We start from the raw sequence: 27,577 nt of genomic DNA, 5'->3' as shown, positions 1-27,577 counted from the left end.
AAGGTAGTGATGTTTACAAGCTGTTCTTCACGACTGTCCACCAGAATCACGAAACCTGTCAAAGGTTCCGTATAATTTAAGGAGACTTTTCCTCCTTCGTTTTTCTGCCAGTCCCAGTACCGTGTCTCAAAGTCAGAAAAATAAACAGTCACCGTCAGGCTAGATGCGCGTGTAGACATCATTAGGCTTTTCTGTGTCATCTCATTCTGTGCGGGGACCTCCTGGGGTTTACCCTCGCGCAATGGGAAGCATCTGGATTGTATGTCCCAGTTTAACACCATAATTCTTAGAGGGGCTTTCATTTTAGGACGTTGCCTTGTATAATCATATACAAATCATCTGTGGAGGACGATCTGGAACTGACAGCAGATGTGGGCTGGCTGAATGCAGGGGTTCTTGATCTCTTTGGTTCATGGACTTGCAAACACTTCCACTTCCGAGGAGCTTTTTCCAGGGCATATGTGCTTTATTGTCCAGATAGAGCAGAACCTTTATCCACTACACTTAGCTGGGGCTTGGAGATGAGATAAAAGGCTATTTTTTTGAAATCTTTTAGGAAAATAGAGCTCTCTGAGTCAACTTCATGTAATTGCTTAAGTCAGACTTTGACCATTACCAAGCAGAAATCAGGACCATACTCCTTGTTAGTATTTGGTTATATTCTTATACTGGAATGCTTAGTTCAGGTCCTTTTGCTGCTTTCATAGGCCTTTTCAGTACCGGCTAAGCTCAGCCTCTCTGTGGATCTAGCAGCTTCTTAATGGGGATGGGGGTAGAGTGGTGGAAAGAGGAATTAAAGTAATTCTGAACCAACAATGTGAAGTATTGTGCTTGTAGAACTCCAGGACATTCACACCTCTGTGGAACAGTAACTGGCTGCCCTGAAGAATGCACTTGAAACTCCATGGGACAGAATCCAAAAATTCCAACAAGGATCCTGTTTAAAGACCCATAGGAAATTCTCAGAGCAGACTTCTGCATTATTTCTGGGGCCTGGTTATGTGCCATGGTACTTTCCCCCTCCCCTGCCCTCCTTCTCCATCCTACACACACACACACACATACACACACCCTCATACACATGTACACACTCACACTCTGGCCCCATGCTTTGTTCATTCCCTTGGTCATGAGGCAGATCCAATAGTGTAAGGAGACAGATGGTGGTCGTTTCAAGGAGAATATTAGTGATAGTGTCAGGAGGCTGGCAGAGGAGACAGCCAACTTGTCTGACACTCCATGACCACCCATTTTACATGCCTTTCCCCCCCAGAATGAGCAACACAAAACAGAAAATTCAAACTTAAATGTTGCTTCTGTATTTATTTTACAGAAGATCTGAGAGCAGAAAGGAAGTAAGGAAAAGCACTGTAGATACTTTGATTTCCATATTTCTAGGCCCCTCTTGAAATTCTTTATAGATAGTAGGTAGGATGGGGGTCAGAGGGAAGTCTCCCTCCCCACCTTTGTTGACTAAATAAATGTTGAGTTTATCTACTAAAAAGGTTTATGAGAGTGTGCATTGGAGTCTCTGGATTGGGGTTGATTATTTGAAAGTAGAATTGTTAAATTCACTACCCAGTACAGATCCCACTCTTACTGCTTTCTGGCAGACAAATGGCGTATATACCTCTTTTCCCACTGTATAGGCCCTATCCATATGCAAAACTAATACATTATTTAAGAAGAGACTATCAGGCTTGAAGCTTTATGTAATTCCCTTTAAGGACCTTCACAGGGCTGGAATTATCTGAGAGGTAAAAATACAATCCAATAATCATTTTAGGAAGCCAGGGGAAGAAGATTGAGAGACGTACCCCAGCCACCACTGGTAAAGGAGAATTTGGTTATGCCCTTGATAACACTCCCCAAAAGGTCTTAGGATCTGCCCTTGCCTTCTAGGTTGGCAGATCCTACCAGGATAGCACTCATTTCCAGCTGAGGAGATGCAGTTGCCTGTGGGTTTCACAGACTCTGACTCCCCAGGTTCCTTCATGGTACAGTGGCTGACTCTGTCGCTGTGGCTCCCGACAAGAAGTAGCCCAGCCTCAGAACACATTGACTGAATGCCATGGAAAATACACAGCACATGGGCTAGTTCGCATTTTCAGATGTCATTTCTGTTTCTTATTAATGTTCAAGATGCAGCTGAGCCCCACATTAGTCTCCAGGGTAGCAGAGGAGACCTGGACTGCAGGTCAGGAGGCATGGGCTCTAATTTGCTTGCCCTCAACCTTGAACCTGTCACCTGATCACAATGGCCTTTAATCTCTCAGATCCTCAGCTTTTTAATCTGTGAAATCTATCTTCATAGTTAAATAACTTTTAATGTTTTGGTCCAGGTGGGCTCCAAAACTCTTCCAGTCATTAGAGCCTATGGTTGAGAAAACTAAATTCTCAATGTTGTGATTATCCCTGCTATTCATGAGCCAAAGTGAGGTGACGAATTTCATTAAGGACAGAGAGGAAATGTCCCACAGAAGATATTTTGTTATTCACTTGGATTCTGATGCAAGCCTATTTTAATACGCATATCACAGTGGTCTTGTGGTGTCCCCTTCAAAGTAATAAAACAAATAACTGATTGATAAATGTCATTTAGTCATGGTTTGGTTAACCTGGCAGTCAGGTTAAGACTTGGCATTAGTGACATTTCGGGCTAGATAGTTCCTTGTTGTGAAGGAGTGTCCTATGAATTATAGAATGTTTAGCAGCCTCTCTAGGCTCTACCCACTAGACATCATAGCACCTCCCCGCTAAGTTGCGACAATCAAAAATGTCTCCAGATATTGCCATATATTACCAGGGGCAGGGGCAAAATTGCCCTTGGTTGAGAACCACTGGGCTAAACCATAACTAAAAGTCCCAGTTTAGGCCAGGCTAAACTATATATATTTGATATGCTGCAATTTAAGAATGTTAGTTAGCCCCAGAGCACCAGTAATATCTATTTAATTCAGGTGAGAGCACGCCAACCCTGATCTAAAAATCTCACTAGAAATGGCCCATTTAATCTCTAATGTCATAACACTTCACAGGCAATGGAAACTACTAGATTTCAAGCTTTTGTGGGGGGGGGGAATGAACAGTTTCATCTTTGTCTTTGTATTTCTTACTGTGCACGTAAGAAATGCACAGTAAATGTGCGTTGAAAGAATGAGTGGTTCCCCTCAAATGCCAGCAGAGTGTAGAATGAGGAGCTGCCATGCTCAGCCAGCCATTCTGCATGATCCTTATTCTACAGGAGGAAATGAAGCAAGTGTTTGCCAGTTGGAAGGGTAGAAGGAATCTTTGGGAGGGAGGCTGCCATTACCCTGGCTGAAGTGGAGCCAGGTTAAACCTCTTCTGGTTTAAAAAAAAAAATGTCATGGAACATTTAATGACCAGCCATAGCGCATCAGAGCCCAGGCTGTGTACATCACCCATGCCCCCCAAGAGCATATAAGAGTGAGAGATTCAATTACTTAAAGTCTTCCATATTCCTAAATTGGCATCTATTTTGGCAGCACGGGATGTGGAAATCTCAGATGTGCATCTGACGTGTTAATCTCCCTAAAATGGTAGCCTCACTGTTTTTCTAGTGTACTTAAAGAGTATGACTTTAAATTGCATTTGAAATGTCTCATTCAGTTGTCCTGACAACTGTATTTTCTCAAAATAAACAGAATCCACCTATATCTGTTGCTGGAGACATGAGTACTACACTGAGTTTGTTTGCATGCATGCTTGATGTTTTATAGGTATTCTTTGAACTAGCCTTGAAACTCAGGACAGTGTTAAATCTAAATCTAAATTATGTCTGATTCATGATATTTGTAACCATTAAGTTCTGAAATGATCACAGTTTGCTTAACGTGAGATGTTTGCCTCTTACCTGGGTAGTTATTGTCACTTAGAAGGAAATCAAGAAGGCTGATGCTACAACCCTGTCATCTAGTCCCATTGCCAACACTTCACTGGGTGTGTCTCCATTTTAAAATAGGTCAATCTTACCAAGAGATCCATTTATTGAGTTTGAATGGTGAGTGCTTTGGAAGCACCACACCTTATTAGGACCAGGTGAAAGGTTCTCTGTTGTTATATCCTTTTGATAATGTTCTTAATTAATTGCCAACTGATGTTACAAAGATCTGAATTCTGAGATCAAAACCAAGGCAAGAACAGTAGAATGGAAAGAGAGTACTTCTATCTCTGCACCTGAAACAAGGCCCAAAATTAGGATTCAGAGAGAAGTCTGTTACTTCAAAAGATAGATTAAAATAATAATAAATACTGGTGTCATCAGCATGGATCATGCATACGTACTCCTAGGGTTCCTGATTTTTGTCCCGTGATACACACCCTGTCTTTATTTTTTATTTTTTATTTTTTTTAATTTTATTTATTTATTTATTTGACAGAGAGATACATAGCGAGAGAGGGAACACAAGCAGGGGGAGTGGGAGAGGGAGAAGCAGGCTCCCCGCAGAGCAGGGAGCCCGATGCGGGGCTCGATCCCAGGACCCTGGGATCATGACCTGAGCCGAAGGCAGCTGCTTAACAACTGAGCCACCCAGGCACCCCACACCCTGTCTTTAAATGAAAAACTAAGACTAGTGAAAAATTTTTAATCTGGGATTAAAAAAGAAAGATTGAAAAGAATGAAGACGTGCTCCTTTTCCAACCAGTTTCCCTCTGTCTGTGTCTCCCCACTCTTCCATCCAAAAACACCATGCGGAGCAATGTTGTGTGCCCAGATCGAACTTCAGATTTTGAAAGAATGAACAAAACCAATTAGATGTATTTACTCTTGTTGGATTCTGATTTAAAACTTTGTTTTGTCCTTAGGAAAAATAGTTGGGGTCGGTCGCAGAAGAGTATAGTATTTATTTCTTTGTTTACATTGGATTTTAGTACATATTCCTCCTATTTCCAGACAGAATTTTGAAATGCTAAACAATACAAATTAATGCAGTGCATTTAAAAAAAATAGCCCTCCTCTAAATAGCACATGTTACCCAACTGTAAGAAGTTTAGTGCTTGACTATTGACAGTTGTCCTCTTTGGCAAAGCATACAATATTTGGTGTCCCACCAAGGAAGCTTAATAATGATATACTTCCTGTAGGGAATGGGTTTTGGAAGGAAATCAAAGAATACTTTGGAGCAGAAGAAAAGAGAGAAAGAGGAAAAAGTAGCAGGCACTGAAATGGTACCAAGAAAAACAATCTACCTCCTACTTTAAAAAGATTCCCACTTGATGGGCTTGGTCCCATCAGTTAGACCAGAACTGAGCGGTGAGCTCACTTACTGTGGACACGTTGGAGAAAATGTCTCAATTCATACCCAGAGCTGCAACATCTGCTTTGAAGGAGAAGCAGTCTATAAATGCAGACGGCCCTTCCCCTGGTCAGCTGGGCTTCACAATCGTGTGAAGGGAGCAGCCCCAAACATGCTCCTCAAACATGACACCATTCTGAAAGTCAGGCTGAATGCTGGGTGGGATGTGTCCCAAAAATGGGAGAACAACTCCCCAGTGCTTGAACTGCCATCACTATTTCCACTTGGCTTAGCAGTTGACACATTTGGTTAACCATTTTGTTAGCCTCTGGTTAACCACGCATGGTTTGAAAACCTTACAGAAGTGGGAAAGTGTCTATATACGATGTTACCCATATAAAAAACAACCCTACAAGATGGCAGTTTCTTCCTTATCTGCCACATCAAATCCAGACTCTCTCTTGCTAGCATATGGTGAAAAGAAGAAACCACTTGATAATACCCTTTGGTGAAGAATTTATCTGGAAATGAGGGTGGGATGGACAATTCTCTAAAAAAAGGGAATTGAGCTTGTTTTGGGTTTGAAACACTTTGACTCAGTCTCATATTCACTTCTCTTTTACAATTTTTCTGCCTTATCATTATAAATTAATAAGTACCACTTTTGGAGCCCTTGGGTAGCGCATATTTTCCAGCTCCAGCTAGAGCTGACTTCCTTCCCCTCTTTCTGCTCTTCTATATGTCTTCTTCCCTTCCATCTGTCCTTCTGCTTCTTTCCTTCCTTCTTGACTTCTCCACTATGCTCTTTATTGTCCATGAGCTTTCTTCTAACCAGACAAGCTGTCAGGTTGCACCACAAAGAACATCAGGCTCAAATCGCTTCTCTATTTACCAAAAAATACAAAAACACTAATTCAAAGGGATACATGCACCCTGGTGTTTATAGCAGCATTATTTACAATAGCCAAATTATGGAAGCAGCCCAAATGTCCATCAATAGATGAATGGATAAAGAAGTTGTGGGTGTGTGTGTATATATATATATATATATATATATATATATATATATATATATATATATAATGGAATATTATTCAGCCATAAAAAAGAATGAAATCTTGCCATTTGCAATGATATGGATGGAATTAGAGAATATAGTGCTAAGTGAAATAAGTCAGTCAGAGAAAGACAAATACCATATGATTTCACTCGTATGTGGAATTTAAGAAACAAAACAAATGAGCAAAGGGGAAAAAAGAGAGAGAGATAAGCCAAGAAACAGACTCTTTTTTTTAAAGATTTTATTTATTTATTTGACAGAGAGAGAGAGCACAAGTAGGGGGAGCAGGGGAGGGAGAAGCAGGCTCCCCGCTGAGCAGGGAGCCCAATGTGGGGCTTGATCCCAGGACCCTGGGATCATGACCTGAGCTGAAGGCAGACGCTTAACCAACTAAGCCACTCAGGCACCACAGAAACAGACTCTTAACTATAGAGAACAAACTGATTACCAGAGGGAGGTGGGTGGGGGGATGGGTTAATAGGTGATGGGGATTAAGGAGTGCACTTGTCATGATGAGCACTGGGTGATGTATGGAATTATTGAATCACTATATTGTACACTTGAAACTAATACAACACTGTATGTTAACTATACTAGGAATTAAATTTTTTTAAAAAGGAATTAAAATTTTTTTAAAAAGAGCTTCTAACATCTACAAAAAAAAAAAAAAACATAATCTTAAAACAAAAATCCTTTTCTCTGCAGTGGCTTCCAAGCAGATGACTTAACGTTTTGTCACAGGAATTTCCTGTATCTCCAGAACTTGGGGAGTGATCTTTGTTACCTACCGCAGAGGCTTACTTACTATCTTCAAAGCGCTTTGCTCTCCCAAGAAGGAAGGTACTGACTTAGGGCGAGCTATATAGTATTGTCAGCCCCTGGTGAGCAGGTGCTTAAGAGAAATTTAGAGACAGAAATGAAATTGCTTGAGCAGAAAAGAAGACAGATCATGAAAATGATATTTTAAACTTGTTAGAAGATAAATTCTTAGACAGGCCATTTTCAATTAATAAATCCACCAGAAAGCTTTCTATCTGGCATTTTTAGACTGGTGCTCAGTTGTGACAATGTGATTTAAAGAGATGGTTCCACATTCCCAAGCCCAGCACCCCCATTATTTGTGTTTAGGCAGTAAAATGGTAGATTTAAATCTCTGGTTCATTGAATTGTACACCAGGGAGACAATAGAAACAAAGAGATAAAAAGGCAGCTTCGCAAGGGCCTGGGATTCCACTCTCAAAAATGTGCCAAACAGTTCATGTATTCTGTTGGTCAGGCCTCCTGAAACAAAAAAGAAAAACTTCAGAGAAAACTCTAAAACTAGAGAAGAGCATGGAATATTGGAAATTTTTCAATACCTATTAGTAATGGAATTTTAAAAATACATGTGGGAACGAACATGATTTGGATGCACATCAGCTCAGAAAGAAGTTGTTACTCACTTTTTGGTTGGCAGTGCTGTGCACCGTCATCTTCTCGGGCAAAATTCACCCACTCTCCTTAAGCTTAACTTTCTATACACACACCAGCGGCCAGGTACTCCATGAATTATAAATGGCTCCTCTTGGAAATGCCTTAAACGTAGACACACAGGGTGGGGTGGGATGGGTGTTGATGTTTTGTTGTGGCTTCCCCAAGCCCAGCTTTATTCTCCCTGGTGTGATTTGCCTAAAACACCAAAGATTGTGCTGTGAGAGCTTTTGTTAGCGATGATGCGTCTTCATTTTGAGTCTGACAGGTATCTCCTGATCCTCTCTGCTCAGCAGGACCAGGCAGCTCTTAGGTGGCATCAGGGATTCTTGATGTGCTCAGAGCCTGGGGGCTATTTATAGATGTGCTGTTGTATTGTCCAAGGGCTGCTGAGTTGAGCGCTGTATGATCCAGATCATTCACAGGCAGATCGGAACTCTCCTTGAACAGTGTAGTGGAACCACCACAAGTTGATTTGGCTGTTGGTCCAGTGACTCTGGACCACTAACACCTGCAAAGTCCAGAAAAGGATGTTAAGCAACACTTTAAGAATCAGAGTTTATTACAGTCTCCCTCTTTCCCCCCTCCACTGTCCGCAATTCCTCTCCCTCCTCCCCTCTTCCCATATCAGTGTTAACACACTTTAGGGAACTCAGGCAGGGGTCAGATCTAGGGGCAAAGGAGACATGGAGAACCAGAAGGTACCATTACCATTTTACCAAGGAGAAAGACAGCATTGGACACACATAGAACATGCTAGATGAACTTGAATATAGATACCAAGGGGCAGGACACCTTTTACTTCACACAATCTTTCACACAATCTACTACCCATAATTAGAGAGAAACCCCTGGAGACTTCTTACTATAATAAGTTTGTGGTCCCCTTGGCCAGACATCTTATGTCTCTAACAGAGACAGCAATACACATCTTGCCATCTTCCCACAACTAGAATGAAACTGGAGGACAACAATGCGGAACACCTCTCTTGGACAAGTCTCCTCAGGACCAGGCAGAGGTGTGTCCACGAAGCCCTACGAATCCCCTGGAGGCCTTTTAGTCAGACTTTCAGACTCAGAAGCTTGAGTATCTGAATTACTGAGAGATGTCCTCTGCTGGTAGGGACGGTGCCCACTCAACACAGCTATCCCCAGCAGGGCGCGGGGCAGGATCAAGCGGAGGACCCAGGGATGTGGTGGTGAGTGGCTGCTTCATCTGTGTAGCACTTCGGCAAGACCTGGACCTCCCACCTCGGGCATTACAGGGACATCGTTCATCATGAGGGTCACCAAGGACTGCTGTACATTAAAAAGGGTATAGTTTACGTAGCTAAAGTTGGCCACTGTCCATCTTGCTTGGGATGATAGGAAGTATCACAGAGAGGAGAAATCCTTTCTATCACTCTTCATTGCACCATGTTTTGCCAAATAATTAGGTCACTCCACTCAGGAAGGGTCCTGGGATGCACATGTGGAGCGAAGCTTGGGAACTTGAACTCTGAATTCTCTGACTTCTGTGCAATTAAAACCCCGAACTTAATGTTGCATTAGCATGGATTTTCCATAGCAAGTTACAGATGCAAAGTTCTATGTTTCATATATATTTTTCTAACATATGTCACTGCCTATGTTTCTGATTAAAAGCTCGTCCGAAATAAAATAACAAAGGATTACTTTTTTCCAATAGAACTTTCTTCTTCCATAAAAGCTGGAAATAAGCCCTCACCTAAAATTACCCAGGCTTGCAGGTGCTGGGTTTTTGGGGGTGAGCAGTGTTTGCTAGCAAGACAAAGGGCATTATTCTCCCCACAACCACCACCAGAAGGTGTTCTTTCTGTGGAGAAAATTATAGGCCAGCGCTTCAAAGACATTCCATGGTTAGGCACCACTCCTGGAGACTTGCCGGCAGCAGGCAGGCAGGCAATCAACAAATATTTATTCTAAGCCCACTGTGTATTCAGCACCTTTAAAATTGCCAGGGAAACCAGCCAGGAGGCTGTAATATCTGCTAGAGCCAAGTTAGTACCCAAGGTCATCCCATAGTAAGCTTAAGGAGCTCAGTGACCTGAAAGGAGCAAGGAACCCTAAAACTATAATAAGGCAATATCTCACCTAGGTATGGGGATATTGACAGAATAAGAAAATGAGACCCATGAAAAGGCTCTTTAACTAAAGCTGATACTTGACAGGTGTCCCCGCCTCGTTTTCTCTTAGCTCCCCCTTAACAGACATCCAGCCCCCATTCCTTGCCTCAGTGCATGCACGCGCACACACTCACTACTATCACCATCATCACCATCACCTCTGCCCGGAAGCTAAACCCAACTGGATTGATCAATTCATTGGATTATTTTTTTAATGAACACTTTTTCAAAATAGCTAAACATGCCAAGATGTGTGGATACAAGGATGTTCATCACAGTGTTACTACAGAGGGGAGGAAGGTAACCACATGTATGTCCACCGGTTGAGAATTGGGATATAGAGAAAATCCAACACCTATTAGACATGATGTTGAGGTCTTTGGAAGAGGGGGCAGGGATACGGGGACATGGACTTGTATGGTGCACATCATGGCCCGTGCAGAGGTGAACAGACAAGACTCTCACTCTCTTGCATTATGATCTGCAATCTAGTTCCATTGATGCAACTGAAAGTCACATCAGCTGTTTTGACATGTGCATTACATAATGGTGCTTTACAAATTCACATGAAATTCCTGCATCCTCTGTTATTCCACTAAGTTGCCTTTGGACAGTACTGGGGTTTTGTGTGTTTTGTTTTGTTTTTGTTAACCAAGCATAAGATGTTACCCTGATCCCTGTTAAATTTCTCTTTTTAGACTCCTTGATGCCATTCTGCCAAAATCTTTCTTTCTGTATTTAATACTCTCTACCAGCTTTGAATCTCACACAGTTGGTGGCTAAGGCTTCTGCATTTTCTCTTTAGTTTTAAGCCAGCTAGAAGATGACAGAGTTGTAGTGAAAAGAGGGTGCCAATGTCTTGCAGAGGAGTCAAATTCCCTGAGACATAGACTAAAAATCTGGCATTGACTGTAGTCATTCTAGGGCAAAATATCTTTTTGGCTTTTATTATTTACAATACAGTGTTTTACTTAAGGTGACATCAAAGTGGATATTAATAATTCTCAGACGAAGTCAAGAGTTTCTATTGGCACCCTGTTAAAAGAGGAGATTCTTATTCTGCTTTATTTTTAAAATAGTTTTAATTGACATCCAGGTCATATAAGATCATATAACTATGTAATTGTAAAGTGTACATTTCAGGGGCATCTAGTACATTCAAAATGTTGTGCAATCACCACCTTTACCTAGTTCCAGAATATTTTCTTGGCCCCAAAAGAAAACCCTGTACCCATTATGCAGTCACTCCTCATTCTCCCCTCCTCCCAGGCCCTAGGACCACTAATCTGTTTTCTGTCTCTGTGGATTTACCTATTTTAGGTATTTTGTTTAAATCGAATCATATGAGATATGACCCTTTATGTCTGGCTTCTTTTATTAAACATAATGTTTCTGAGATTCATCCATGATGTAGCATGTATCAGTATTTCATTCATTTTCATCAGTGATTAATATTCTATTGTGCTTTACTATGAATTTTAAAAGTTGAAAGTAAAACATTTTAATGCTAAGAAAAAATATTTTTTAATATCTCATTTTGTTATTTTTCATCAGAAGCTGGTTTTACCACCCAGAAAACTATTCCACTCTGCTCCACTAATTGTTCCCTATGTCCTTATGGTTTATACATTTTCTTTTTTTTTTTAAGATTTTATTTATTTATTTGACAGAGAGAGAGCGAAAGAGGGAACACAAAGAGCGAATGCCAGGGGAGTGGGAGAGGGAGAAGGAGGCATCCCTAGGAGCAAGGAGCTCGACGAGTAGGGCTCGATCCCAGGACCCTGGGATCATGACCTGAGCCGAAGGCAGATGCTTAACAACTGAGCCACCCAGGCGCCCCTATTTATTTGAGAGAGGGAGTGTGTGCACACGCACACGAGAGAGCATGAACAGAGAGGAGGGGCAGAAGGAGAGGGAGAAGCAGACTCCCCGCTGAGCAGGGAGCCCCACACGGGGCTCAATCCCAGGACCCTGGGATCATGACCTGAGCCAAAGGCAGACACTTAACCGACTGAGCCATCCAGGCGCCCGGTTTATACGTTTTCTTATCCCATTATGTATCCCCATTCCCTGGAGGAGGCATTTGAAACTCAAGGTGACTGCCCAAGGTGATGGAGCCATGCTTCTAAACCAAGACTTCTCACTCCAAGGCTTCTGTTCTTCTTTTGAAATCCTCTGAAACAATGACTTTATTCTATACATTCATACAACTCACTTCTCCTGTAGATTCCTACCTCTTAGAGACTTTCTCTGATGGAATAGGGAGCTCCAGATTCTGCCCTCATTTGTTAGGTAGATTAAGGCACGCAGAGGCAAAGCGGTTTACTTACCTAAAGGACTGAAAGCTGTCTTATAGCAGAATTACGATTAGCTCCTGCTCTCAGAACATCAGTTTGTTCTGAAATTCACTAAAACGTACAGCCTCTTAAAATGCTCACCATCCTGCTGATTTATAAAAGGCAGCCACTGAGTCAAAGAGATGCAGGGAAGTGGTATCTGAAATAAAATAATTCTATAAATGTGCATTCATTAACTTCTTCATTCAGTAAGAATTTTCAAAGACTTGCTCTTGCAGAACTGTAATTAATATATGATTTAGATACTAATAGGAAAAAGGCTGGCAGGGAAGTTTCTAAGATTTCTCTCTGGGGCTTGTTTGGCTTTTTAACCACCACAGTTTAACGTATCACCTAACATTTAGGTCTGCTTTTCCTCATTTTAGAAGTTATATCCACAAGTGGAAAATGGGAGAGTGAAATCGAACACCAAATCTTTTCCTTGCTTTTATTAAAACTGATGAAGTTCTACTTTTCTGAGGTATCATTCTTATTTGTGAGATGTCCTTGCATCGTTTTCCAGTGTACTATTGATTTATAATACAATTTCTTTGTGTTTTTTTTTTTACTAATTACATTATCTCTAACATCTTCAGAGTTAATACTTTTTAGTGACAACATGACAAAGAGTATGACTATTTTTTCCTTCTCGACTTTATAGCATCTTACCCTTCCTGGATAATCTCTCCTTCCAACTTGGTAGCCTTATTTGAAATTTATTCACCAAACCAAACCTAAAGCAGATGAATACTTAAATTATGAAACCATCAGAGCTAAATAAACCACTGAGTTACATTATGAAAGTTTTGAAAGAAGCGTATTTTATTCTAAGCGATTAAGCTAGGTATAATTTTAGTTAATTATCTCAACGATGATCCTGAACCAAAGGTGGATTTTAAGATCCATGACACTATCAGATATAGGATCATTTTCAATGGATATCCTGAAGCTCAGATGTGAGTCTGGGCATTAAAACTATTTCTAGGGCCACCTGGGTGGCTCATTCAGTTGAGTGGCCAACTCTTGATTTCAGCTCGGATGGTGATCACAGGGTCCTGGGATTGAGCCTTGCATCGGGCTCTGTGCTCAGCTGGGACACTCTGCTTGGGGATTCTCTCTCTCTCCCTGTCTTCCATTGCCCCTCCCCCTGCTAGTGTTCTCTCTCTCTCTCTGTGAAATAAACAAATCTTTATAAAAAAATTATTTCTATCTTGGCAAAATAAAGCTCTAAGTTTATGTTACTGACTCGTGGCACTATGTGACAGGTCTCTTTCTGCCCGTCCCTATCTCTCCTCAAGTTTGGAAAGTATTGGGGATCCCAACCGGCCATTTAATAGTCATAAAATTCAGTTGATAAATATCAGGTTTTGTTTTTTGATTTTTTTGTTTTTTGTTTTTGTTTTAGTTTTTTCCTAATTCAGAGACTTAAAATCGGAAATCCTTGACACCCAGAGCAAGTCAGTAGGCATTGACCCTGCAAGCACGCCTCTGGTGAAGGCACCCGGGCCCACCCAGGGACCAGAGGGACCATTCAGAAGCCTGTGTTGACCATCTCACCTGATCAATTATGTTTGGGGAAGAGAAAGAAAGAAGAAATTACATTTCGAGCAATACCTTGGGGAGGCCGCCGATGGCAATTATCCTGTATTCGAAACGAAATATGAATACGGATTTTGCCCTGCTTTTATATAGACAGCCTCTTACTTGTGGTCAACTCCGCAACACTACATTTTGATGTTATCACATTCTTTTCTGGAACAAAACCCAACAGCCGTTTTTAATGAAAACCTTTCTCCAAAGAATGCTCCAACCTTCCCCACTCCCACCCAGCTGAATTTCAAATAATGTTTAATTCGGCTTGGCTTTCAGAGTCTGTAGAACATAAGCAATCGGCTGTGCTGAAGATGGAGAAGAAATGTTTTTACAGTTCCACAAATGTTTCTAATTGGCAAGAGCGTGTTGTTAATGGGAGATAAATTGCCTGCGGTGGGTGTGGGTGGGTGTGTCACGTGCGTGTGTGCTCACGCAGGCCCACATGCAGGCACCCAGGTGGTGGTAATGATGGGCGCCTGTACCTGGGCTTCACCAAGTGCCCCGCACTGCGAACTGTCCAGAGCTGAAGATTCAAGAGGGGGGTGGGGGGGGGAAGCCCCGGTTGCAGAGCAGAGGATGGGACGAGGTCGATAGCTGGTTTCCGACCGGGACTCAGATCCTGGGCAGCGGGCCCTCCACTCTCCCATCAGGAACAGTGAACAAGGATCTTGTAAAATACACAGACCGAAGGAAAATGACCCTTAGTGACTGAAACCAGCTGTGTCAGGCTTCTCGCTGTCTCTCCTGATTTGCTCTCTCACATAAATGGATGTGGTAGAGGATGAGAGAAAGTAAACAGAATCATTTTTTCTCTCTTGCAGCCACACCTCAGTAAGAGCCCTGGTTTTTATAGCTGAAAAATATGTTTATTTGCTCATTAATTTTCCCCTCTCTCCCTTGCCTTTTCTTGGCATTGAGTAGAATGTTATTTAAAAGAAGACACAGTTCAGCTTCAAAAAGAAAAATCATTCTGCAAAATACAGCTTGGACTCATTTAATGGTTATTCATCATCCCTGAAAGAGTGGGGTACAAATATCTATATTTGGTATACTTTAATGATTTAGACTGCAATGATCCGTGTTGGCACGAGGATACAGGGAAGCAGTAGGCTCTTTAGGACTTTCAGAAGTGCCCCAATCATTTATTGGCACTGCTTTCCTTCAAAGAGGACACAGGCTGGTGCTTGGACAGTGGACTCAACCCCAAGGCCTGAGGTTCTCTAAGGGATGCTTGAAAGTCTTCATTTCCTCGCTGAAGTGTGTGTTTTCTCCCCCGTGCTGAAAAAGCTTTGGTTTTATGCATTTCCTTCAGGTAGTGGCAAATAATGATGTGCCTAACGCAGTGCCTGGCACATAGTAGAAGCTCCATCAATATTTGTTGAAGGAATAAATAGGTAAATGGAATGTTATGAGCCTTGCTAGTGTTATTGTCTTGGCGTGAAATATGCAAGAATAGACTTGAGGCAATCAAGTAATTTCCCTTAACAGGACAAGCTAATTATTTAAGATGAAGATCTGGTGCATGGTATTTATTTGTCAGGCTCCATTTGCTCCTAATTAAAGGTGGAAAACTTGTTTGTAGCATTGGAGGGGTGACATAGTGACCCACTACTAAGCCGCTTTTCAATTTTCCGTACCACTTTTCCAGGGAAAAGGTATCAAGAGAAAGTGAAGGAACATTCCTTTTGTTTCTTTACGTTTTATTTTTTCTGTTATCACTTTTGGGAGGGCAGGCCGGGTATGGAGCCTGAAGCTCTTTTGATAGTACTTCTACTGCCTGTCTGCCTCCATGACTTCTCTACTCTTTTCTGCTGACTTTGGTTGACCGATGAAATCATCCTCCCAGACAGATAGCACCTGCAGCGATCCAAGATGAAAATGCTGCATCCTCATGAGCCTCAGAAGTTTCTTTCATTCATTCATTCATTCATCTGTACAGTCATTCCAAAAATATGAATTTAGTGCCTACCATGTACCAGGCTCTGTGCTAAAGCTGTGACTTTAACAACTGAGTAAAATCCAACGTGGTTCCTGCTCTCTGGAAGCTTACGGTCTGGAATCGTTGATGGATATGAATTGAATAATCATATTAAAAATCTTAACTACAAACTGAATTAAAAAGAGGAATATGGCCCTACTGGGACCAGGCAATAGCAGGAATTGATTTTGACCAGGAGACCAGGGAGAATTTTACTAAGGAGGAGCCAAGAGCTAAGAGCTATAAAATGTCTGAAGAGGGGCGTCTGAGTGACACAGTCGGTTGAGCGTCCCACTCTTGGTTCTGGCTCAGGTCATGTTCTCATGGGTTGGGGGACGGAGCCCCGCATGAGGCTCTGGGCTGGGCAGGTGGGGAGTCTTCTTGAAGATTCTCTCCCTCTGCCCCTCCCCCCACTCATGGGCACTGTCTCACTTTCTCCCTCTCTAAAATAAATAAATAAATCTTTTTAAAAATAAAAATAAAATGAAGAAAGGGAAAGAGCATTTCAGGCAAGAAGACTATCAAATGCAAAGGCCTGTGGAGCCTGCGTGGGAAGAGCAAGGGCTGATGGGAAGGTAGGGCCACACCCCTCAGTGTCTATGCATAAGCCATAACGTCCTCTGAATTAGAAAGACCGAAGGGTCATAAACCCAAGGATAAGGAGGAAGTGGGAACAGGAAGAAGGGACACATGTACTTTATCAGATTGGTGGGGGAAGGCGGGAGGGGGGAATACAAGTATCCATTCTTTACAAATGTAACAAAGGAGGTGATCATTGTAAGCCCAGGATCCTTTGCTGCACTGGAGCTTCCTGGAAATTCTTACATTCACGCTTCTGTCTGCCAAGTTTCAGAAAGAGTTTATCTGGATCTTCACTGTGTGCTAAGTAACCATGCGCTGGACCATGCACCAATGGCATCTTGTCTTGTCATTTTATCGTAGACCTGTCTCTTCTTTCTGCCTTTCTTTTGATGATAAGGAGGTGGCATAACATAGTTTATAACTGTTTTTGGCAAATGTGTATGGTATGCCTTCCGGCACCTTCTTTCTTGGTTTAGAGAACAGGCTGTGGAGGTAGCATGCCTTTACACCTCTCCAGTGGTGTGTGAGCTTAAGCAGGGGGCTTAGCCTCTCTTTTAGCCTCGCAGGATTGTTCTAAGGATTAAGTGAGACTGAGGAGTGGTGTGCAGTGACTGCTCAAGTAATGCCAGCCATTGTTATTAGCTAGATTCACTCATAGAGAAAGGTGTCGAAGATATACTGTTAAGGAGGACAAAGGCAAGTTACTTGGGGGAGTGGAGCTTCGCGGGAAAAGGGTAGGCAGGTGGCTTTTAGTCTTTCACCCCATATTCTTGTAGGAGTTGGTTTTTTTTACTACATAGCTGTATGTTTTCATAATAATGAAACTACAAAGAATAGTTGAGGAAGTTTATCAACACTACCCGATTTCAAAAAACAGCCAAAAAACAGTGATTTCAATATAATCTTTTTCATAATTTTCTTCACCCTTAAGTTTGGAGATGTCATTTGGAAACTTTTCTTGGGATAAAGAAACATGTATCTGAAGTCCAGCAGTTCATTTTATTTTATTTTTTACTTCTTTTGCTTAGGTCATATTCAAATAAGAATCTTTAAGTTCCATGCTATTATTATCCCACTGTGATGAAATTATTCTACTTGTTCCTCCACCTCTTTCCCAGGGATTCAGGAAGCTTAACTTCTTCGGGATTACTATGATGAAGGTCAGTAGCTGATACTCATGAAAGAGGAAGCAAGTAGGCTTAATGGTCACTGAATCTGCATGTAGGAAATGTTTTCAATGATTATCTAATCTTAGGATAGAGTCTGTCACATATCCCCCTCCCTCTTATTTTATTTTTCTTTTACAAGTGGAGGTTCTTGGACGCCTGTGTGGCTCAGTCCATTACGCATCTGCCTTCGGCTCAGGTCGTGATCCCAGGGTCCTGGGATCGAGTCCCGCTTTGGGCTCCCTGCTCAGCGGGGAGCCTGCTTCTCCCTCTACTCCCCGCTTGTGCTTTCTCTGTTGCTATCTCTACCTCTCTCTCTCAAGTAAATAAATAAAATCTTAAAAAAAAAAAAAAAAAACAAGTGGAGGTTCTTTGTATTTAACTAAAGATTTTGATGAATTCAGTTGGTATTTATCAATAGCTTACTCCACCCAGTCGAGAGTCATTAATATTGTACAGGGCTGGAGCATGGTTGCTTTGACCCTCATTTAAATACAACTCTTCCTTTTTGCAGTGATTGCACATCACTGTCATTAATCAGATAAGAATACAAATCAGGAGAGAGCTTTGAGTCCCCTAGCAAATACTTCATGGAGCCTGTGTGAGCTTGCCAACCAGACTATCATCACTGCAGAAGATATGTTTCCAAGGAATAACTGTATTATACAGTACTTAGCACATTGTGCCCCTCAGGATATGATGATAATTGCCTGTGTACAAGAAAAGGCAATTTTCAAGAAACTGTGACTAAGTTGATTACCAACTGATTCTTTAAATCGGGGCCAGCAAACCATGGCCCGTGGGCCAAATTTGGCCCCCTGCCTAATTTTGCACAGCGCACGAGCTAAAAATGGTTTTTACATTTTTAAATGATGAAAAATCTAAAGTAGAATAGCATTTCATGTCATGTGAAAATTATATGGAATTCAAACTTCCTGTTCCTGAATAAAGTTGTGTTAGAACACAGCATGCTCATTGATTTACACACCGTCTACCGCTGATTTGCCCCAAAAGAGCAGAATTCAGTAGTTGTGACAGAGAGCATAAGGCGTGCAGTAGTAAAAATATTTACTATCTGACTTTTTATAGACAAGTTTGCTGATCCCTGCTTTAGATTCAGGTAGAAGTTATTTGTGTGCACGTCTGTATGCTTGTTAATGGATAATGCTTTTGTGTTAGAAATATGCCCGGTGATACGGCCGTCAAAAAAGTTGTAGAATGCAATCCAAATCTTTCCACGTCCCTCACTTCCTTCCCAAAATCAGAAGAAAGTTATTGTGTGAGAAAAATTAGGTTATCAGGAGGGACTATGAGAAATATCATGGTAACAAATCGAGAAGACCTACCTACTGCCTCTGAAAGTTATAGATCATGAATCCAATTGGAAGTCCTAAAATAACATCAATACTATTCCTGTACCCTGAAATTTGAAGTTATTTCCTCTTTGTGTTCGAGAAGTCTTTTGAGAGGAAGAAATCTTTTATTCTTGTGAGCCTTACAAAACACAGTGCTGTATCAGATGAGCCCTTTGTTCAGTGACATTATCATATTGGTTTTATTTGGTTTATATTTACATTCAGCTGCCAATAGGATACGATGAATAATCGATAGTAGGAAACTAGTAGGAAATACCTTTTAGGAGACTGTCTAAATCTTGACAGGGTATCCTGCTCATCTGCCGTGACAGTTGAATTAACATTTCCAACTGACATTGACCCTCCTGCCTACTAAGATATATATGGAAATTTGAAATTAATATAAAAGTCATACCACCAACCAATAAACAATTACTAGCAGTAGTACCATAACATAGAATTGAAATATGAGTCCTTTTGATTCAAAATCCCTCTTCTGTACACGACTGACCTCAGTTGTCCCCTCTTGTTTTGTTCTGTTTCAGAGGTTGAAGGCCGCGTTGACTCACCACCCAGCTGCCATGTCAAATGGGAATATGAACACCATGGGACACATGATGGAAATGATGGGCTCCCGGCAGGACCAGACGCCACACCACCACATGCACTCACACCCGCATCAGCACCAGACACTGCCAGCCCATCACCCATACCCACACCAGCACCAGCACCCAGCACACCATCCTCACCCTCAACCCCACCACCAGCAGAACCACCCACATCATCACTCCCACTCCCACCTTCATGCACACCCTGCACATCACCAGACCTCGCCACACCCACCCCTGCACTCCGGCAACCAAGCGCAGGTAGACCCTTTTATGATCTCTTTCCCCCTTGTTGTTATCAGTGCGAGTTCTAATGCAGGGTTCATTGGCAGCAAACTGGTTTGATGAGCTTGGGTGTTCTGTCTCACTCTTGGGGGATCTCTGTTCTTTCTTAGGAAATAATGGCATCCTATAAGACCCTCCCAGATCCTAGTTTCTAGAAACAATATGATCGACGTCAGGTCTAGTCTCCGGGGGCAAATGTAAACTTCAGTTCTCCAAAATCTGTTTTTTTGCAGTGTGTTACAAAGGTAACTCTAAAAAAGTAATACTGATGGGAGGATTAGGAAGAATTGAAGCATCTGAAGAAAGATGTGAATAAAGAATGGGAAAAATAAGTTAATTCTAGCCATGGTTTTAACTGCAGTGCTTTACAACATAGAGACTCAATTTTGGCACCTGTAAAATGAAAGTTAAATACGATGGGCAGTCTTCTGAATAACACTAAATGCTAAAAAGCTAAAGAATAACAGTTCCAGGCAGACAAAGGAGCTCGGTAATGGATGATAGGCCATAAGGTGCAGTGTAAATGAGGAAGAGAGGTGACTCATGCCACCTAGTGTGAAATGTGTTGGAGGGAGCAGAGAGCCAAGCTCTGTAGATGGTTGGTTCTAGAGAAAGGCCAAATCCCAGGGGTGGAGAGTCACCAGAAGTGGCTAGAAAGAAAGCCAGCATTTAGACACAACTGAAGGAGGGTTGGGGGACCAGGCAGACGTTATGTCACCCAGCCCAAGAAGAGAGGCAGGTCCGTGTACCTGAGTAAGTTTTAGTAAGTGGATGAAGGGCATGTCTAGGAGCATGGCTAGCCCTAGACACTTTGGATCTTCAAGCAGGATGACCTTTGTCAGTCCCCTCCACCCATTCCACACTGCCAGGTTCCAACCAGTTGGGTCAGAATGGTATTGGGAGCTTGGAATCGCCAAATAACACTTATTCACCATCTCCTCCATCATCTGCCTCCAGACCTCACCCAAGGCAGTTTGGGAGCTTTAGAACCCTCTCCTCTAACACACACCAAACTTGGACGGCCATCGACAAAATGGGTCATTCACAAGCAACTCTCTGATCTGTTCAATAGATAAGCTTATTCATTAGGTCAGCTTACTTTTGCAAAGGTAGTTAGAGGAATTCTATATAGCAAGTAAGAGTGCAGGCTTTGGAGTGAGAAATCTGTAAATTCTTTTCCCACCTTACTTGCTGTGTGACTGTGGTCAGTTAGCTAAACTCCCTAAGCCTCAGTCGTCCCATCTGCAAAATGGGGTAATAATAGACAAAACTCATCAACTTTTAGGAGTATTAATAGAATGTCTGTAAAGCCCTTGGCACAGGAATCAGTACATGTTAGCCATGATTAATTCCAAACTGAAGTAATATGATAGACGTTTAGCAAGTAGTTCAGCAATAAAATGCCGTCCAAAGCATCTTTTTAGTCAAACGCCATAGTAGGACATGGAGACAGTTAGAAGGGACAAAGAAAACTAGAAGTGCAAAGATAGGCAAATAAATTCACATGTGTACTTACTTTTTTAAGGAAAAGGATAGCATCAAGTTTTGGTTGCCTTGTCGGCTTAGTTACTTCACAGACAAGTTTAACCGTTAGTTGAATATAAAAGCCATTCATTAGCTAATTACCAATTAGCCAGTTGCCCTCCATTTCAAGTCAGTAAGTGGCCAATTGTATATGCAATTAGTTAATTGCATTATAATTAGCTACACAGTTGCTTTTTAATCCCATAGGGCAAGAGTATAGGTTGTTCTTGTTAAAGTTTGAACAAGATCATTCAGACAATACTCAAAATGCCACTCTTAAATTATGTGAACTTGGCTGATTACTGAGATCTTGTCATATTGCTTAAGCATACAATGATTAGAGCATTAGGAACAGAAGTTTATTAAGGCCCTCCCAACTGGGAGATTCTAATATGACTTGGAATAAATTTGTCTTTATGAAATAACAATTCATTATTTTTTTATCAAAAGCTTCAGAGCATCTATGCCAACAGAATTCTATTTTAAAAATAAAATAAGTAGCGGGGTGCCTGGGTGGCTCAGTCGGTTAAGCGGCTGCCTTCGGCTCAGGTCATGATCCCGGGGTCCTGGGATCGAGCCCCACGTCCGGCTCCCTGCTCAGCGGAGAGCCTGCTTCTCCCTCTCCCTCTGCCTGCCTCTCTGCCTACTTGTGCTCTCTCTGTCAAATAAATAAATAAAATCTTAAAAAAAATAAAATAAAATAAGTAACAATAATTACCAGGGACATAAATTCTGGTCTTAGGGTTCTCTTGCACATAAGGATGTGATTTCAGAGTCCTGGTGTCACTCCTCAGTCACTAGGAATTTCTCTTATCCAAACTACACTTTGAACCCTGAACCTGGACTGAGCCTGAAACTACCACATAACGTACCCCCTTGGGAAAAGGCACAGAAGTGTCAGAGATAAAGGTTGGTTGAAGTTGGGGTGGGAGAATACAGTATCAAATGCAAGGTCTTGGCAATGGAGATTCAAACCGTTTTGCCTACTTGAGAATCTTGTGCAGACATCACAAATTCTCAAAAAGAAATGGCACAGGCAAAAGTGGCCAGGTTCACAGGTTCCTTCCTAATGCTTTGCTTTGAGGCAGTTAGCTCAGCAGCTAGCATCTGAGATGACAAGTACTAAACCTTTGCCAGTAACAAGGATGACATCTTCACCAGCCACTTCAACAATTAATTCATTTTGTTATTTCTCTGTGATTGGGAGGAAAGGAATCACCAATAAGCAGTTTTAGAAAATGTCTCTGGTTTAAATAAAATTACCAAGATGCAGTCCAACTTCAGTCCTGAGCCTGATTCTTCTACAGTGAGTCATATGAGCTTTGATAGAGTTTAGGATTAAAATATATCACTTTCAGTCAGCCAATGTCAACCAGTAACCATTATTAGTGCAATTACAGTCATTCTGATTGATTTCAATCTTAGAACTGGAATGTGGTAGGAAAGGTAGCTGCACTTTCTTTTAAACACTTTTTCTGCCTGTTATTTCTGTAGGTTAAATGTCTCTTGTAAAACAGCTTTATAGATATTATAGCCATAAGCCTGAGTGACTGAGAAATGAGAAGGGGAAAAAAAAAACACCCTTTATGGAGAGTGAAGAAAGGGGGAAGGAGTGCGGTGCATTAGGGAAAGCATTAGGTGTCCAGACACATAAAGAGTCAGTCTTGGAAATTTCACTCAGTGCTGTGTGTCTGCCTCATGGAGGGAAATAAAGCTATATGGGCAGGACTCTCCAAAACTTTAGGCACTGCTGAGCCCCTTGCAGCTCTTAGAAGGAATCTGTAAGTATAGTAACACTTTTTGATGAAGTGCTTTGCCACTCCTAGGGTTTCCTTACAATGTAAGTATCTGGTGATTCCCAGCCACCCCTCCCTGTAGCACAGACAGGTGTATTACGGGGCTCAGGGTTGCACCGGGCATCCATTGCATAAAAGGCCTGTCTCCGGCAGATCTCCAAGGAGCAGATGCACCCATCTGGAATTTGCCGGTCCCGCTAGGCCCTTTGCATTAAGAACTCTGAAATGGCAAAAATAGGCTTTCAAGCTGCTTTCTGGGCTTCAAAGGGTTCTTTTGGTAGGAGTCACAGTGGTAATGATGTCCCAGAGGTGTGTTCTAGCAACACGGTTTTAACACCAGGAAAACGAAAGTTCAAAACCTGCCCAGAAGGAGTTTTCTACAGATGACAGAAGACTCGTCAATATTGTGACAAGAGCCCTGATCTCTCTGTTGTCACCTGTAGCCCTGCATTGGCACGTTAAACCTTTATAAAACGCACCTTAAATAAAACATGTTTAACATCTGAAGGAGAAAAAAAAATATATTTCCTCTGCCATGATTCAGCCAAATGCCTGTCAGGGAAAAATCTGTTTGACTCTGTTTCACAAGTCATTTCTGTGTCTTGCCAAAATATCACAGAAGATAGTTTGGCAGTGCTTTTTCTTTTCATGAGCATGATTTCACTGTTGACTTCGTTCTTAGAAAACAAGTTCGATCTGCTTACTAAAGCAATCAGTTCTCTGTGCTTTGTGTTCCAACACCAGCTTGGGTTTCCTCTCTCACCCAGCACGTTCCTTCTCTGTCCCCATCCCCCCACTCCGTCTCGTGCCCACAGGTCTCACCAGCGACACAACAGATGCAGCCAACCCAGACAGTACAACCGCCCCAGCCCACAGGGGGGCGCCGGCGAAGGGTGGTGGACGAGGATCCCGACGAGAGGCGGCGGAAATTTCTGGAACGGAACAGGGCGGCTGCCACCCGCTGCAGACAGAAGAGGAAGGTCTGGGTGATGTCACTGGAAAAGAAAGCAGAAGAACTCACCCAGACAAACATGCAGCTTCAGGTGCAGGCCGCTGTCTCTTTCCTCGGGACTCAAAGGCCCTGTGTATGGTTGGCATTTCCTGCCCCCGGCAGGCGCTTGTTCACCTAAACAGTAATACCACAGAGCAACTGCATGCAGGTTTACTCCCCAAGCTTTATTCGAGCCGGGACACTGCACAAAACAAAATAAGCATTCAGTTTTAAATCAGCCTGCCTACAAAGCTCTGATCAGGGAGAACCTGCCCAACTGAGTTATAGGGCCGTGAGCACAGGCTTTGGTCAGATGGAGGTTCACACTCTTGTTCAGCAATTAGTTGTGTTTAACCTGGCCCTCAGTTTCCTCATCTATAAAATGGGAATAATAACCTCATAGAGTCGCTGGGAGTCATAAGTGAACTAATGTCTACAAAGCAGTTCCCCGGTACCTAGCACATAATAAATCTTCAGCCCAACGGTAGTTCTTTATATTCACCAGGGAGGGGGTTGCTTTGCCTTCCACCAGATTACCTCTGGTTTGGTTTAATGGAGGAAAGGAACGTTTATGGTTATTATTTTGCTCTAGAAGAAAAGACATTATTCCCATCTCATTTGCAAACTCAACAAGATTTGAATCTTGTGGGATTTTTCCCTTTCGTGGGTGGCTCAACAGGGGACATTTTTCTAACAAGGCCCCTTCTGGGTGCATTTGAGAGAAGGGGAGAAGAGTCTAGTACCAGGGCCTCTCCAGCAGACTTCATGCTATACAAATGATGCGTTCAGGAATCTGTTCTCCCATGAAAAGGAATGCCCTGTCCACCAGCAAAGAAAGAGCAACTAAATAGATTACATGACAAGTATGCAGAGAGAGCAGTAAGAGTTAGGGATTGTAGCCCAGCACTTCTAGGAGCACAGAGAAAGGCTGAAGAGTGGAGGGAAGGGGGAAAAGATTGCCCCAAATAGGGAGGATCTGTACCTTAGTAGTTTGTAGGCTCCCTTCCCCCACCTGGTTCTCTGTGCATCCTTAGAAAGGAACAGTAGGGGTGCCAAACCCCCAAAACTTTTGCATATTCAGTGCATTAAATGGAAATGGCCTTGGAGCAGCCAATGTATAAATTGCAAATATATAAAGAAATTTTGGGTTATGCATGAACTGCATATGGATGGTCTCATTTTCCCCTAAATTTATCATCCTTTTTGTGATAGACATGAGAAAGAAAATGGGAAACATATATAGCAGATACGGGGGAAATACAGTAAGCAGTCCTCCCAGTGGCTTCTATGTGCATGAAGGTGGGAGCTGTGTTTTATCTTATTGCCTTCTCCCCCTACTCTCTACCCCCTGTTTCTAGTATAGTGTCGAGCTAACCTGCTGAGTCCCTGAGTGTCTACACTCAATATCTGCTTGTTGAATAAATGAATGAGTTCCCTATCTCTGGAGTGTCCAAGCACTGACTGCCTGACCACTTGGCAGGGAGTCAAGCCACAGTGGGATGGCTGGACTCTAACACCACGAAAGTCGTTGCAACTTGAAAATCTGTAGTTCTAGAATCCCCACAGCCACAGTGGTATGTGAGAAGCTTTTAGGTAGAAGATGGTAAGCACTTTTAACATTCAGAGTAATCATGTTTTTATGTTTATGTGTATTGAAAAATGTAATTAGAACATCAGGACTTCAGTTTCATAGATACTCTTGGTAAGGATGAGGCTAAAATATTAAATAATGAGTTAATTTGTACAAACATGTTAAGTCAATAAAAACTCTGGTGCATGTGGATCTAGCAAATATTACAGACACTGGCTCTGCAATGACCGAAGTGCGGAAATCCCTGGAATTTGCTACCAGTTCTGAGGTTTGCAAGAGGTCCGTGAAAATGGGCAGGATTTCTCAGTCTTGGCACTATTGAATTTGGGGCTTGATAATTCTCCATTGTATCCTGTTCATAGTAGATATTTAGTAGTATCCTTGACCTGTACCCACTAAATATGAGTAGCACCCTCTACCCCACTCCCAAGTTGTGACAACCAAAAAGTCTCCACACATTGTTAGATATCCCCTGTGGTGGCAAAATCAGCCCTAGTGATTGAAAACCACTGCCTTAGATGAAGGAGCCATGAATAGCCAGCTGGCACATATCAGATGCCAACAAATGTTTAAATCAGTTTTAACTAAAATGAGTCCTTGCAGAAATATTTCAGCGTATTGACTATGGTGCTGGAGCTTGAAAACAGAAAGAGATCATAGCAGAGATCCAGGAAAAGTGGAGATGCTGGTCTACCTTGTGGTCAGATATGTTCATGACTTGGCATATGCCTCCATGTTATTGCTCTTACAAAACACATAAGGTAAATTTACCCTTTACGAGACCCTAATCCATTAATTTCCACCACTCTTTAGAACCATACATGGCTAAGGAAAAAAGATATTAGAATTCTAGCCCCCGAAAACGAGGGGGAAAAAAGTTCTATTTGGTCTATCAACAGGCACCGGTATTTTTGGTTGCTAAAGGAGTGCCCGAGGGAAGGAAGGGACAGTCTCTGAAAAGACTAAATTCTTTGTGTTTTCCAACCACTGCTTTGCTTCAGAGGGACAGAAACCACAGCCGTTCCGTGTTTTCAGTGATGCTGAGTGCTCTGCATCATGCCTTGTGATGCTGGAGCGGATATGCAGATTCTGCTACCTTTGAATGACCCTTTCCCTCCTACTGGACCTTTGTCAAAAGAAAAAGGTGTCTCTCTTGAGGCTGGTCCAGTGAGCCAAATTTTAAGTAAACAGAAATGGAAGGTGCTAAGCAAACAAACTCTAGCCAAATGGAATATCCAAGGTCTGGATGGCCAGCTGCCACTTTTGAGTTGTTTTTCAGCTTAGAACCTTTTAGCTGGGCTGCAGAGTTTCAGATTGGAAAAAATCAGACCTAAGAAAACAAAATCAAACTCCCAGACTTCATTTCCTTGTCTCACAACAAATCTGTACCCAAGAGGTCAACACAGGTATAGGAATTAAGGGACATACTAGAAATCACACGATCTGACGTTTTTGTATAGGGAGAAACTGAGGCCAGGGGGACATGAGGGTCTTCCTGAAAGTCACACTAACAGCACGTAGTAGGAGGAGGACCCAGGCAAGTCTTCTCTTGACCCAACCCATTGCTCTAGGATCTTTCATTGTAGAGAATTCTTAAACTAAAGGAACCCGTGTGCTTTTCTCTGACAGAGTAGCTAAGATCAGCTCTGAATTCATCAGCAACTGATGGGGTGCTCAGTGGATTGTTTGTGTGCAGCAGACGATATGGAAATCATCTGGTCGCCCATGGAAATAATTGCTTTTTTTTTTTTTAGTGCAAAGACACATGGCCTAAGTCGCTGCTGAAATTTTAGACACATGAGCCCAGGTTTGGGACTTGGCAAGGGAATAGGCCAGATGG

The 27,577-nt window shown here is 42.2% G+C and overlaps 1 protein-coding gene across 4 annotated transcripts in view; it reads left to right on the top strand.

Annotated features, from left to right (window-relative positions):
* Positions 1–27,577, top strand: part of CREB5 (cAMP responsive element binding protein 5) — a 395,972-nt gene that overhangs the window by 356,247 nt on the left and 12,148 nt on the right. For 3 of the 4 annotated variants that reach the window (XM_081800339.1, XM_081800340.1, XM_081800342.1), the window contains 3 exons: positions 17,540–17,581; positions 19,488–19,811; positions 23,971–24,198. In XM_081800339.1, coding sequence (XP_081656465.1) covers positions 17,540–17,581; positions 19,488–19,811; positions 23,971–24,198 — 594 coding nt within the window. The remainder of the gene's footprint in view (positions 1–17,539; positions 17,582–19,487; positions 19,812–23,970; positions 24,199–27,577) is intronic. The other variant, XM_081800341.1, reaches the window with a different exon arrangement.

Source organism: Leptonychotes weddellii, chromosome 12 (assembly GCF_054177405.1).
Source record: "Leptonychotes weddellii isolate Sample4059 chromosome 12, ASM5417740v2, whole genome shotgun sequence".
Taxonomy (NCBI): Eukaryota; Metazoa; Chordata; class Mammalia; order Carnivora; family Phocidae; genus Leptonychotes; species Leptonychotes weddellii.
Note: the sequence above shows the minus strand (reverse complement) of the source record. Positions and strands in the feature narration are given on the sequence as shown.